The sequence below is a fragment of the Lacerta agilis genome, chromosome 8 (assembly GCF_009819535.1).
Source record: "Lacerta agilis isolate rLacAgi1 chromosome 8, rLacAgi1.pri, whole genome shotgun sequence".
Taxonomy (NCBI): domain Eukaryota; kingdom Metazoa; phylum Chordata; class Lepidosauria; order Squamata; family Lacertidae; genus Lacerta; species Lacerta agilis.
The window spans coordinates 12,137,223-12,150,787 of NC_046319.1; the positions used below are offsets into that span (position 1 = coordinate 12,137,223).

Genomic DNA, 13,565 nt, shown 5'->3' on the forward strand with positions numbered 1-13,565 from the left:
TATGGCTTATTTTAGGAGAAACAGGGTATTAGTGATAGCCAAACCTTCTCCCTCCAAAGAAGGTATATGGGCTTATTTCTTATTCTTTTTTAAATCCTTAAATGTCCCTGTGAAGTACATTGGCTGAATAACTGGCCTCAAGGTCCCTCGAGCAGCTTGATGGCTGAATTGGCAGGGCTAGATGGGTTTGAACCCAGGAATTCCTAGTCTGAAGCCAGCCACCCTGAACTAGCATAAACAAAGCCGCACTGTCGAGGCGTTGGTTGTGTCAGATTGATTTAAATTTGGTGGTATTTTTAAATATATATATTTTCTATAATTTTTTATTAAATTTTCTGTTTTACATTTTAGAATATTCACTTAAGCAACCTTAAAATATCAATGACTTCCCTTCTTCTCTTTCCTTGGTTCATTTTACATAACATAATTCCCTGCATAGTTTTCATAAACTAAACCATTCAGTACAGTCGTACCTTAGAAGTCGAACGCAATCCGTTCCGGAAGTCCGTTTGACTTACAAAATGTTTGGAAACCAAAGTGAGGCTTCTGATTGGCTGTAGGAAGCTCCTGCAGCCAATCGGAAGCTGCAGAAGCCCCATCGGACGTTCGGCTTCCAAAGAACATTTGCAAACCCGAACACTCACTTGCAGGTTTGCGGCATTTGGGAGCCAAAACGTCCGAGTACCAAGGCGGTCGGGATCCAAGGTACGACTGCATTCCATTATTACATCCATCAAAACTTATTTACACTGTTGAATTTATCTTTTTTTAAAAAAAATTAAATGCTTTATTGTTCATTATCCATATATATACACAACACATAATTTTCTTCATTTCAACCAGTCCAATAAGAATGTCTATGTTCACAAAAAATGCATACAAATTCAATTACTGTATATGTTTTCTGCACAAACCTATGACTTCCCATCCTCTCCATATTTCTTTTATAATAAACATCTTACTTTAATTTATCGTTATTATTTTGTAAAAATTCCCTTTTCTATTTTGATATCGTTTTCTTTCATATATATATATTATTTACAGAAATCATTCAAAGGCAACTACCATGCTTAGATTACAACTACTTTTCAAATAAATCTTGAAATTATAAAACTTGAAATTGAGATAAATTCAACACTGTTGAATTTATCTTAATGCTGCCAACGTTTTCAAGTGTACAAAATTCCCTCCTCCCATATATTCAATAAACCTTTTCCAATCTTCTTTAAACGTATGTTCTTCTTGTTCTCTTATTCTATATGTTAGGTCCACAAGTTGCACATATTTCCCTGTGTGTGTGTGTGTGTGTGTGTGTACTTTTAAGTACTTAATATTTATTTATTTATTTTTGAAGTTAGGCATGTTCATTAACATAATGGCTCTGTTCCGAGTAAGACTAACATTGGAAACAGCCCATTGAAATGAATGGGTCTAAGTCAGGCATGTCTGTCGCCTTGAAAGGACCTACTCTGAGTAGGGCGACAACCCTAGTACATTTTAGCTAGCTCTCTCCTCCAGGATGGAGACCCTCCCAGAGCCTCTTCTGGTCCGAATCTTCGCATCCCTCCCTGCAGTCGAACTGGTCTTGGTGTGTCGCCTCGTCTGTTCCCAGTGGAAAAACCTGATTGACGGAGCTGCCCTCTGGTTGTTGAAATGCCAGCAGGAGGGTTTCGCTGGGGAAGACGCAGAAGAGGAGAGCGCCGACAGCTGGCAGACGCTCTACTTCCTGAATAAGAGGAAGCGTAATTTAATCAAGAACCCGGACGGTGAAGGCAAGTGGCTAGAGAACATTCTGGAAAAATATGAAAGGAGTTGGCAGTAGGGTGCCCATCTCTGCCCCCCCCCCCAGTGTGTGGCTTTTGGCACCCGCACACCAGGGTGCTTGCGATCTGGCAGATGAAACCTTTTGCCCATTGCTGTGCTTTTAGGCTGGAAAAGCCTGCCCCTGTTGAATTTCTGCCTGACCCATTCAATACATGCCACGGTGCGGGGGAGCTGGTAAACATGGCCCTCCAGATATTACTTTTTAATATTGAAAAAAATCATTTTCATTTGATTTTACAAATATAAATTTATAACAATCCAAATTTATATCCATCTATAGAGATTACTCTGGATCTCGAGACTCCCCCCCCCCATCCCCTCCATGGGTCCTAATGTTGACATTTACAACTGCATATTGTTCCATAATCTATATTTTGTATCTATCCATATTATTTGTTACATTACAAGTGAAATTAAAATCCTGCAAATGTTTTCATCTGCTTGCAGTGGTCCCTTAAATAAAGTATACATTTCCCCCCATTCTTTTTTTAAAGTTTTTGTCCTCTTGGTTCCTGAGCTTTCCAGTCAGCTTTGCCATTTTGGCACAGTCCATCAGCTTAGCTTTCCATTCTGGCCCTCCGGATATTACTGAAGTACGACTCCCATCAGGCATTGGTGACGTCAGGGCTAGATTACTACAATGTGCTCTTTGTGGGGTTTGTTGTTGTTGTTCAGTCGTTCAGTCATGTCCGACTCTTCGTGACCCCATGGACCAGAGCACGCCAGGCACGCCTATCTTTCACTGCCTCCCGCAGTTTGGCCAAACTCATGCTAGTTGCTTCGAGAACACTGTCCAACCATCTCATCCTCTGTCGCCCCCTTCTCCTTGTGCCCTCCATCTTTCCCAACATCAGGGTATTTTCTAGGGAGTCTTCTCTTCTCATGAGGTGGCCAAAGTACTGGAGCCTCAACTTCAGGATCTGTCCTTCCAGTGAGCACTCAGGGCTGATTTCTTTAAGGATGGATAAGTTTGATCTTTTTTGCAGTCCATGGGACTCTCAAGAATCTTAATCATGCAGATAGTGCTGTGGCAGGGCTACTGGCAAGAGCGAGGCTCTGTTAGCATAAAAACTCCTCCGATCAGAGCTGTGCCCTGGTTGCCAATTTGTTACCAGACCAAGAAGCTGCTGCTGGTATAGAAAGCTCTCAACAGCCAACTTGGGATCAGTTTACTTGCAAGATCACCTCACTGAATATATGCCCATTTCCATCTGTAGAATTGGCACACTCGCAAGTGCCACAGAATACCCGTTCTGCACTGGTAAGCAATCAATCCTATAGTGTGGCAGCATCCATTGAAATCAGGCAGGTATGTTTGCTGTACAGTGGTACCTCGGGTTACGTACCCGATCTGTTCCGGGGTGCCGTTCACACCCCGAAAAGTACGTAACCCGAGTGTCCATTTTGCGCATGCACAAAGCGCGATATCACGCTTCTGCGCATGTGTGAACTGCACAGAATGCTTCTGCGGATGCACAGACTACACGGACATGCGCAGAAGCATCCGCGCGGCGACATTCACTTCCGGGTTTGCGGGGTTCGTAACCCGAAGAAACGCAACCCGAAGTGGGCGTAACCCGAGGTGCCACTGTACTCTCTTTGGTTCCCGCTGAAAACATATTTTTTCTTTAGCCAAGCCCGTTCAGAAGTTGCATGTGTGTTTCATCGCTTAGCTCCCACTGACTTTTACCTCCTTTGGAGTGTTATTTTTAAAGCAGCTTTAAAACTTAGAAATCGATAATTTTAATGCTTTATTTTGTATTCTCGTAAACTGCCCGAAATCAAGGATTATATCAATTTTGTTAAAATAGGTAAACAAAATTAGCCCCGGGCAGCATGTTCAATGGTCAGGGATGATGGGATTTGTAGTCCAACAATATCTGATTAGGTACAATTGCGTACAAAAATGGGTGTGTTAGGCAAAAACTCACACTAACATGCCATTGAGTTTTCATGAGGACTAGTTTTATTTTCTTTTCCTTTTTAATTTGCAAAGTGATGTGTAGCTTTGGAGAAATGAACGATAAGACTGTGAAAATGAGAAACTGAGGAAACACAAAATTGACAGATTTTCCCCCAGGAAAAACAGTATTCTGTGTACATGCGTGTGTCTATGCATGTGTATTGGCCCCCCCCCCCCCAATTGTGGTTCCTTGCCGGGGACTGTGGAAGTAAAACTGAATTTAAGGCTGTGTAGCTGTGAAGTACAGCAGCCCCAAAATGCATTGTCTGGCTGCGGTTTTATTATTTTTTAACTACATTTGGGGATCCCATTAGTGGAAAAATTCAAAGGCTTTTTGTTGCTGTTGTCTTTCTCTCTCTCTCTCTCATTTATACTTTTCAGGTGTATAAATTTCACTCATTTCACTAATTTTCCTGGAAGTTTCGCCATTTCTGCACATCACATAAGTTTTTGTATCCATTCTTCCTTTGCTGGGACATTCTTGCCACTTTAGCAGCGTACATGAATAAATTCCTAAACAGTTTAGGTAGTTCTATCCTAATAATTCCCAAAAGAAAAGCTTCTGGGTGTTTTATTCTTTTTTCTTTTTTTACAAATGTTATTTTAAACATCTTTTTCAATTCATTATATATCATTTCCCAGTAAGCTTTAACCTTACTACAAGACCACCGCCTATGATAAAAAGTGAAAATATAAGAGAAAATTACAGTCAAACATCAGATCCCGAACACCTCCATTTTAGAACGTTTCGGTTCCCAAACAGCGAAAACCCGGGAGTCAATGCTCCAGTTTTCGAACATTTTTTTGGAAGCCAAACATCCACCGTGGCTTCTGCTTGAGTGCAAGAAGCTCCTGCGACCAATCGGAAGACGCGCCTCAGTTGCTGAACATTTCGGAAGCTGAACGGGCTTCCGGAACGGATTACGTTCGACAACCAAGATTTGACTATATGAAAATGATATATCGATGGTATCTAACACTGAGAATGTTGCTGTTTCATGTTGTGAAATTTGACCACAGCAGCAAGAATGTCACTTGCCCCAAAATGGAAAGAAGCAGAATTCCCAGCAAAGGAAGAATGGATACAAAAACTTATGTAATACACAGAAATGGCGGAACTTAACGGAAGAATAAGAAATCAAGATAGCAAACTTGTTATAAAAGGATGGAAATGGTACATTGAATATTTACAGATAAATTGTAAACAGATAAGAACATTGGCAGGATTATTGTAATAACCTGCAGTTTCATAAGAGTATATATTTGCAGTAGATAATTAAACAAATTAATTTGGGCATGCAGATGATATTAAAAATAAATTCAAGGAACCGCAGAAAGAGGGGGAAGGAAGTCAAGTTTTGAAATGCCAAAATTATTGTACGTAAAATTTGTGAAATGTGTAAAATTTGTGAAATGAATAAATTTGAAAAGTATAAATATATATGTGTTTTTAAATGTTGCTGTTGTCATTCTGCCATTCCACAGAGGGCCTTGAACACTGGGAGGATGTGGGAAATGGAGGGGACGGCTGGGCAATCGAGGACCTGCCTGGAAATTTTGGGCAAGAATTCCCCAGCGAGGATGTCCATAAATACTTTGTCTCCTCTTTTGAGTAAGTCAAAAGCCCTGTAAGGTGGCCTAGTTTGAGCCAAGATGCCTCTGTGGAACATCTGAAAGCTTCCCTATATAGGGAAGGGTTTTTTTTTGTTTTTTTTAGTGTTTAATGTCTTATTATGTTTTTATGTAAGTTGGAATCTGCCCAGAGTGGCCGGGGCAACCCAGTCAAATGGGCAAGGTATCGATAGTAAAATGATCATTATGGAATAGGATGCCCCTATTTCCATCGGAGAAAAGTTGGAGGGTATGCAGTTGATGTAAAATAAGGAAGAGGAATTGCACAGAGAATGCTACTAGCAGCGAGTGGCCTGAGAGAGAGGATATTTTATTACGTTTTTATATATGTTGAAAGCCGCCCAGAGTGGCAACCGAGCCAGGTGGTTGGGGTGTAAATAGTAAAATTATTATTGTTGTTGTTGTTGTTGTTGTTGTTGTTGTTATTGTTATTGAATAGAATGTCCCTATTTTCATCAGAGACACGTTGGAGGGTATACATTCGTCTCGCGTCCTAACCTTTTTCAAATGTCACAGGTGGTGCTGTAAGTCGCAAGTCATTGATCTCCGCGCCGAAGGATACTGGGAGGAGCTTATGGACACCACCCAGCCTAAAATTGTGGTGAAAGACTGGTAAGAGTGGGGTGGGGTGGAGAGACTGTGGAACCTGTTGGAATATGGCAGGGAAATTGGCAAGCATGGACAATGTAGAATTGAACCCTGTCTCTACCGCTGCCCATCGGCTGATGCTACGTCTGTGGGAATGTTGCAGATCAGGGGTCAGCAAACTTTTTCAGCAGGGGGCCGGTCCACTGTCCCTCAGACCTTGTGGGGGGCCGGACTATATTTTTTGGGGTGGGGTGGGGGAAATGAACGAATTCCTATGCCCCACAAATAACCCAGAGATGCATTTTAAATAAAAGGACACATTCTACTCATGTAAAAACACGCTGATTCCTGGACCGTCCGCAGGCTGGATTAGAAGGCGATTGGGCCGGATCTGGCCCCCGGGCCTTAGTTTGCCTACCCAATGTTGTAGATACTAGGAGAGGATCTCGAGACTTCCCCTCATCCCCTCCATGGGTCCTAATGTCAACATTTACAAGTGCATATTGTTCCATAATCTATATATTTTTTATCAATCCATATTATCCATAGTATTTGTTACATTACAAGTGAAATTAAAATCCTGCTAATGTTTTCATCTGCTTGCAGTGGTCTCTTAAATAAATTATAATTTTTTCCCATTCCTTTATAAAGCTTTTTCCTCTTGGTTTCTGGGTTTTCCAGTCAGCTTTGCCATCTTAGCGGATTCCGTCAGCTTAGTTTGCCATTTTTCTCTGGTAGGGACTTTGTCTTCTTTCCAACTCTGGGCTAATAACATCCGGGCGGCTGTTGTTCCATACATAAAGAGTCGTTTCTGCTCCTTTGGTATGTCAGTACCTGTAATTCCTAATAAAAAAAGCTTCTGGTTTCTTAACAAAAGTTATTTTAAGCATTTTTTTCCATTTCATTATATATCATCTCCCAGAAAGCTTTTATTGCCTTACAAATCCACCACATATGAAAAAAGATATCTTCTTTTTCTTTACATTTCCAGCAGATATTTGTAATAATAATAATAATAATAATAATAATAATAATAATAATAATAAAATTCTATTTATACCCCGCCCTTCCCAGCCAAAAACCGGGCTCAGGGCGGCTAACACTAATTAAAATCACAGCAAAAACATAAACACAATCAATTTAAAATAACAGATTAAAATACAAATGTAAACATTCAATATTAAAACTGCAGTCTCATTTTCAAATAACCCACCAATAAAAGAATGAAGCATAAATATCAAACAGAAACCAACCCAAAGGCCAACCCAAAGGTACTTGTCTTATATATTTTTGCTGATTTAGCAAAAATACCACCGTTGAGATTAAAATCTATATCATGTCCTATATCTATTGCCCAGGGCGTCATAGACAGCCTCAAGCTGTGTTTGGTTGTTCTGCTGCCAGCTTCACATGACTGGCTCATGCTCAGCTTACATAGTCATGGATGTTGTGGTCTCACCCTGCAGGTATGCAGCCCGCTGTGACGCTGGCTGCCTCTACAACTTGAAAGTGCAGCTCCTGTCTTCGACAGAGGAGGTGCTGGCCGAGTTTGTGAGCGACACCATTGCCGTCCCTCAAGGCAACGAGGGCGAATGGACCGAGGTGGGTGCTGACGGAGGGACCTGCCCACAGGTGTCTCCCGCCGCAAGCATTCCCAGCTCGCTTTGCCTTTTTTCCAGCTTCGGCTTGGCTTGTGGAGATTAGTAACTGATCCCGTGTATATTGTGTATGTCTGTAAATCTCAGGCCTGGAGCCTGAAAGTGGCCCTTCAGGCATCTCTGCCGGGCCACCAGGATAGGGCATGACCCCTCTCTAAGTCGCATCTCTCACCTGGAGCACACCTGGAGTACTTTTGCCTGGCTACGATCAGCGCTGTCTTTAGCATATGCGCCGCCGGGGTGCAAAGATCCACCCAGCACCCCCAAATTTAGTTTAGCCCCCAAATTAACTTTATTATGCTAATGTCAGACATCACACATACACCTTATCCTTTGTTTATGAAAGAAGGGAGGAAAAGAGGAGGAAGAGGAGGAGTTTGGATTTGATATCCCGCTTTATCACTACCCGAAGGGGTCTCAAAGCGGCTAACATTCTCCTTTCCCTTCCTCCCCCACAACAAACACTCTGTGAGGTGAGTGGGGCTGAGAGACTTCAGAGAAGTGTGACTAGCCCAAGGTCACCCAGCAGCTGCATGCGGAGGAGCGGAGACGCGAACCCGCTTCCCCAGATTACGAGCCTACCATTTTAACCACTACGCCACACTTTTTTATTTGCTCATTTATTTACAATACACTTATACTTAAGTATACAACACCACCACACATAAACTGATAAGTATTGTTTAGGCACCTACTTAGGAGAAACATCAGCCGTGTCAAAGGTTCCGCTGACCCTGCTGACCCATAAGCAGCTCAATACAATACGTAACATAATATTATGATGTAAGAGTTAATTTTGCATGCACGGCGCCGTTGAGTCTGACAAGTGCCGCCGTTGTGAATGACAAGTGCCACCACTGGCCCAGCGCGTCTTTGGTAAATGAGCGCACAAAGTTTAAAGTCCTTTAGTGAAACAGTAGGTATACATTCCGGTAATACCTAGGTATATATGTATTTTGTTTTTCTAGCTTGATCAAAATTACTTATTGTTTCATAACAGGTAGATAGTGAAGAGCTTAGGCGACTTCAGGGATGGCCCTGGTTACGATGGTGCCACTTGCTTCCTTGAACTACATCTCCCATCAGCCTCAGCAAGCGTGGTCAATGGCCAAGGATGATGGGAGTTGTAGTCATGCAACATCTGGAGGCCCAAAGGTTCCCCAAACCTGATGCAGATCCTGCCTTGAGCAGGGAGGCAAATCAGGTGACCTCCTTGGTATCCCCCCCCCCAAAAAAATACTCTGATTCTAGGCTTCCACTGTTAGCCAATATTGCTGAATGGATTTGTAGCTGCTTCATTTGGTTGTCTTGTCAGGGATGCTGTAGGATAGGCTTCCTCAACCTCGGCCCTCCAGATGTTTTTGGCCTACAACTCCCATGATCCCCAGCTAGCTGGACCAGTGGTCAGGGATGATGGGAGCTGTAGTCTCAAAACATCTGGAGGGCCGAGGTTGAGGAAGCCTGCTGTAGGTGCACGTAGATTGGGGCTTCCCAAACTTGGGTTTCTAACTCTTTTTGGACTACAACTCACATCATCCCTAGCTAGCTGGACCAGTGGTTGGGGATGATGGGAATTGTAGTCCAAAACCAGTTGGAGATCCAAGTTTGGGAAACCCTGATGTGGATCAGGAGTGAGGAACCTTGGGCCCTCCAGATGTTGCGGGACTCCAACTCCCATCAGCCCCTGCAAGTGTGGCCAATGACCAGGCACGATGGGAGTTGTAGTCCAGCAACATTTTGGAGACCCAAAGGTTCTCCACACCTGCGTGGGCCAGATGTCCTCTTAGCTGCCTTCCAATTCTATGCTTCACTTTTTTTGGGGGGGCGGACAAATATTTTCCTCTAACCCTCTTGCCTTTTTCTCTTCCTCCTGCACCCAAGATCACCCACACCTTCGCCGACTACGGTCCCGGGGTCTGCTTCGTTCGCTTCGAACACGGCGGTCAGGACACGGTCTACTGGAAGGGCTGGTACGGGGCACGGGTGACCCACAGCAGCGTGACTGTAGAGCCGTAGTGGCGGAAACGGAGACCCCTGGAGCCGCATAGGAGCCTGCGCATCATGCCATCCCTCAGCGAGGCCAGAGTCAACTTTGCATGGTTGTCCTCGGGGCTGGATGAAACCTGGCGCTAAATGCCCAACAGGACTTTTGCACTTGCTGTGACCTATTTCTCTGAAATTTCCCTAAGCGAGAGAGAAAATAGAGTGCTTTCTTACCTTAAAAGTGTTTCCCTGGGTCTTCCAGCCATGTAGAATAATATGATGCTGGCTTGTGTGTAAATATATATATATATATATATATATATATATATATTAGCAGTAACCAATTCACTGAGGATGTAACTGAGAGTTAGGAACAGAGGAAATCTAGCCATTTAAGTCTGGTCCATTCTCAAAAGAGATAGGATCAGGTCTGCCCATCCTATTTCCAGGCAGATTTTTTTAAAAGGAGAAAACATCTTTTTTAAAAAAAACTCAGCCTTATAATAAACTTGCCTTTATTTGAGGACAAGGCTATTAGTGGCTGCTGTCAGAGGCAGTGTGACAGTTTCTGGGAACCGCAAGCTGTCCTTTCCGTGGGCTCCTGGTTGGCCATGGTGAGAACAAGTTGCTGGGCTAGATACCTTCAGGGTAGCTAACATGATGCTCTCTGGATGTTTTTGGACTTCAGCTCCCACCGGCCAGAACAACCAAGGGGCAGGGATGCTAAGAGGTGGAGTCTTTCAACAGCTGGAGAGCTGCAGGTTCCCCAGTCCTGCCTTAAAAGAAGGCAGGACTGTGATCTGTTGGCAGTAAAGACAAGTGATGGTCTAGTTCAGGGTTCCCCAAACTTGGATCTCTGGCTGTTTTTGGACTACAATGCCCATCACCCCTGGCTAGCAGGACCTGAACAAATGTGATTCCACTGAAAACCACTTGTGTGTGTGTCGGGGGGGGGGGGTTTGAGCAGTGTTTCCCAACCTTTTTTGGCCACGCCCCACCTAAGCATCTTTAAAATCCCGATGCCCCCCCTCCCTCATTGATATATAATTCTTATTATTCAAAAAGTAAACTCCTATTCACGTGGAGGAAGCCTAAAAGGCCATTAACTGGTAATAACTCATTCTCGAATCTCCCCCCCCCCAAATCAAATTCCCCCCCCCCTGGTGGGTTGGGAACCATGGGTTTAGAGTGTTTGTATCCAGCTCTTCAGCCAAAACGGCTCCCAGAGGTGACTTGCGTACAATCAACTAGAGCAGGACAGTTGCTACCTGTGGGCTTACGATATGAGAGGCACGACATGAAAGGAAAAAGGGACAGGGAGGGAAGAGGGGAAGAAATATCAGGCCGAGACACCCTTCCTTAAACGGTTGTACTTATAAGGACCAGCTGGCACAGATGGAGCTGGTCCTTTAGCAAAGCTGATAGAGTGGGCTCCGTTTTCCACCTCTCCCACTAAGGCAGCCTGATGGACTGGTTGCTTCCAGGTGGCAGTCGAGGGAAAGGAAGATGGGCGGTGCTGGCCAATCACAGCTGAGCTGATGGAGCAAACCCTGCTTCCCATCGTTTAAAATTATTGCTGAGTTTTAGCTGGCCTGCAGCGTCTCTCCCGTTTTTCAGTGCAAGGATTGGGACTGGGGGGGGGGGCGGGAATCTGATAATAAATTTTATTAGTTTTCAATTACAATAATCCAATAATAGCCTCATTGTAACAATGCCAAATTATAATACCGTTCCTATTAAAAATCATTCAAATAACAAATTATATAATTTAGGTGCCCCCCATGTGCTAGAATGGATGGTTTGATAATTTACTTTGTTTCTGCGTTCCAAAATCTTAGTGATTTCGATCACGTTCCCGTCATAACAGTAATCCCTTATACAGCAGCTGCAGTATTTATAACTTCTATTCGTGTTGACGCATTAAGTTGTTTATAAGACTGCAAGTGAAGGTCTCATTCGTCTCATTCTGTATCATTGTTCCCCCCCCCCCCCGTGTGTGACATTTATTCTGTCCAGGATGTTTCTTCCTACCCTGGTCTGTCAATCCTCTCCCTGCCTTTGCTGCAAACCATCATGCCTTGAGTGGAGCTGAATATCCCAACGTTGTTCCAAAAGTTTCTCCCTCAGTCAGTCCCGTGCTTTTTGTTTCTGCAACTTTAACAATAGCTGCAAAAGTCCCTCTACCCCAGTCAGTAGCCTGTTTTTCGCCCCCCGCCCCCCACCCCCAGCCTCAGAAGAAGAGTGATATTTTATCCTGCCAGTACAGCAGGGGTGGCCAACTTCCAAGAGACTGCGATCTACTCACAGAGTTAAAAGCTGGCAGTGATCTACCCCCTTTTGGGGGGGGGGTTCAGGTTGAGGTTGTTGAGCTTTTTTTTTTTTTTTTAGGAAGGAAAGCCATTCATGTTTTGGGGGGTTCGGGTCAAAATTGAGCTCTGTTTAGGAAGGGAAGCTCTGTTTTGGGGGCTTCAGGGCAAAGATGTAGAGCTTTTTTTTTAGGGGAGCCAAAGTTGCTGAGTTTCTTTGGGGGGAGCCAGTGATCTACCAGTGATCTACCACAGACGTCTAGTGATCTACCAGTAGATCATGATCTACCTGTTGGACATGCCTGCAGTACAGGATTTGGGGGTGGGTGGGTGGTGGAATCTGACGCTGTTTGAATGTTGCTGGACTCCCCGCTCTCATCTCCCCCAGAAATCAAGGCCAGTTTGGTGTTGGCGGCGATGGGAATTGTAGTCCTCCTGCGGAACTGCGAGAGCCCCAGGTTTGCCTTCCCTCTTTCAATGCCTTGCGATGCCAAAGTTCAGAGTCTCACGAGCTGCCTTCTCTTCCTGTTAACGAAGCGCCTTGCCTCTGCTTCCGGAAACATACCTGAAAAGGTATGTGTGAGTTAATCTATGCACTTCCCCTCTGCTGCAGCCGCCTTGATGAAGGTTGGTAAAAACAAACAAACAAACAAACAAATAGGCGCTGTGTTTTATATTCCTCACTCAGCTGGTATGATGGGGCCACCCCACTCCCGAGGTTTTTCTCCTGCCTTAGCTTTTGGCTCGCCGGGGGCTCATCACAAAATTGCGTATATCAATAAACGTTGAATTGAAAGCAACAGCGCCTCCATGTGATGAGTTTCTCTTTTTATAATATAATAATTTTTATTTGATTTTACAATAATAAAAAAGCTTTTTTTAAAAAAAAAGTTATTTTAAACATACTTTTTTCAGTTCGTTATATATCATTTCCCAGAATTCTTTTGCAACCTTACACTTCCACCACATATGGTAAAAAGGTGCCTTCTTTTTCTTTACATTTCCAGCAAATATTTGGACTTGTCAGCTGTGCGATGAGCCTCTCTGTGCGTTCAAGGCTATTCCATGTACCGATCTGTTCTGTTTTGAGCAATGGCCTCAGCAGTTCGAATGCAAGGCTTCAACAACAACAAAAAACACCCCACAACCTTGAATGAATGAGATTAGGCAAAATCAACTGTCCACTTTCAATGAACTCATTTATCATTGCCCACTCGACTGTTTTGAGTGCCACATAATGCCTGCTTCACATTTGTAAGGACTTTATCTTCTTGTGTGGCAGCGTCTGCACTTTGGAACTCCCTGCCTATTGATACCAGGCAGGAGCCTTAGCTGTTCTCTTTTCAGCACCTGCGAATAGCATCTTTGTTTATACAGGTCTACCCAGGTGCACAGGTGGCGCTGTGGTCTAAACCACTGAGCCTCTCGGGCTTGCTGATCAGAGGGCCGGCAGTTTGAATCCCTGGAACGCCATTTACCTTCCCGACGCAGCAGTGCCTATTTATCTACTTGCACTGGCGTGCTTTCAAACTGCTAAGTTGGCAGGAGCTGGGACAGAGCAACAGGAGCTCACCCTGTCACGGGGATTCGAACCGCCGACCTTCTGATCAA

General features: G+C 43.9%; 1 protein-coding gene across 1 annotated transcript; it reads left to right on the top strand.

The window, feature by feature from the left end:
• The first annotated feature begins 1,501 nt into the window (after positions 1 to 1,501).
• LOC117052503 (F-box only protein 2-like) lies at positions 1,502 to 9,946 on the top strand. Its single transcript, XM_033159490.1, has 5 exons — positions 1,502 to 1,772; positions 5,273 to 5,399; positions 5,936 to 6,031; positions 7,474 to 7,609; positions 9,547 to 9,946. Exons 1-5 carry the CDS (start codon positions 1,520 to 1,522, stop codon positions 9,679 to 9,681), a joined length of 747 nt encoding a protein of 248 aa, XP_033015381.1. The 5' UTR covers positions 1,502 to 1,519; the 3' UTR covers positions 9,682 to 9,946.
• The last annotated feature ends 3,619 nt before the right edge of the window (positions 9,947 to 13,565 follow it).

Coding starts and splice junctions, on each gene's coding strand:
- LOC117052503 (XM_033159490.1), top strand. CDS start 1,520: ATGGAGACCCTCCCAGAGCCTCTTCTGGTCCGAATCTTCGCATCCCTC. Junction 5,400..5,935: donor TACTTTGTCTCCTCTTTTGA/GTAAGTCAAAAG, acceptor CAAATGTCACAG/GTGGTGCTGTAAGTCGCAAG. Junction 6,032..7,473: donor AAAATTGTGGTGAAAGACTG/GTAAGAGTGGGG, acceptor CTCACCCTGCAG/GTATGCAGCCCGCTGTGACG.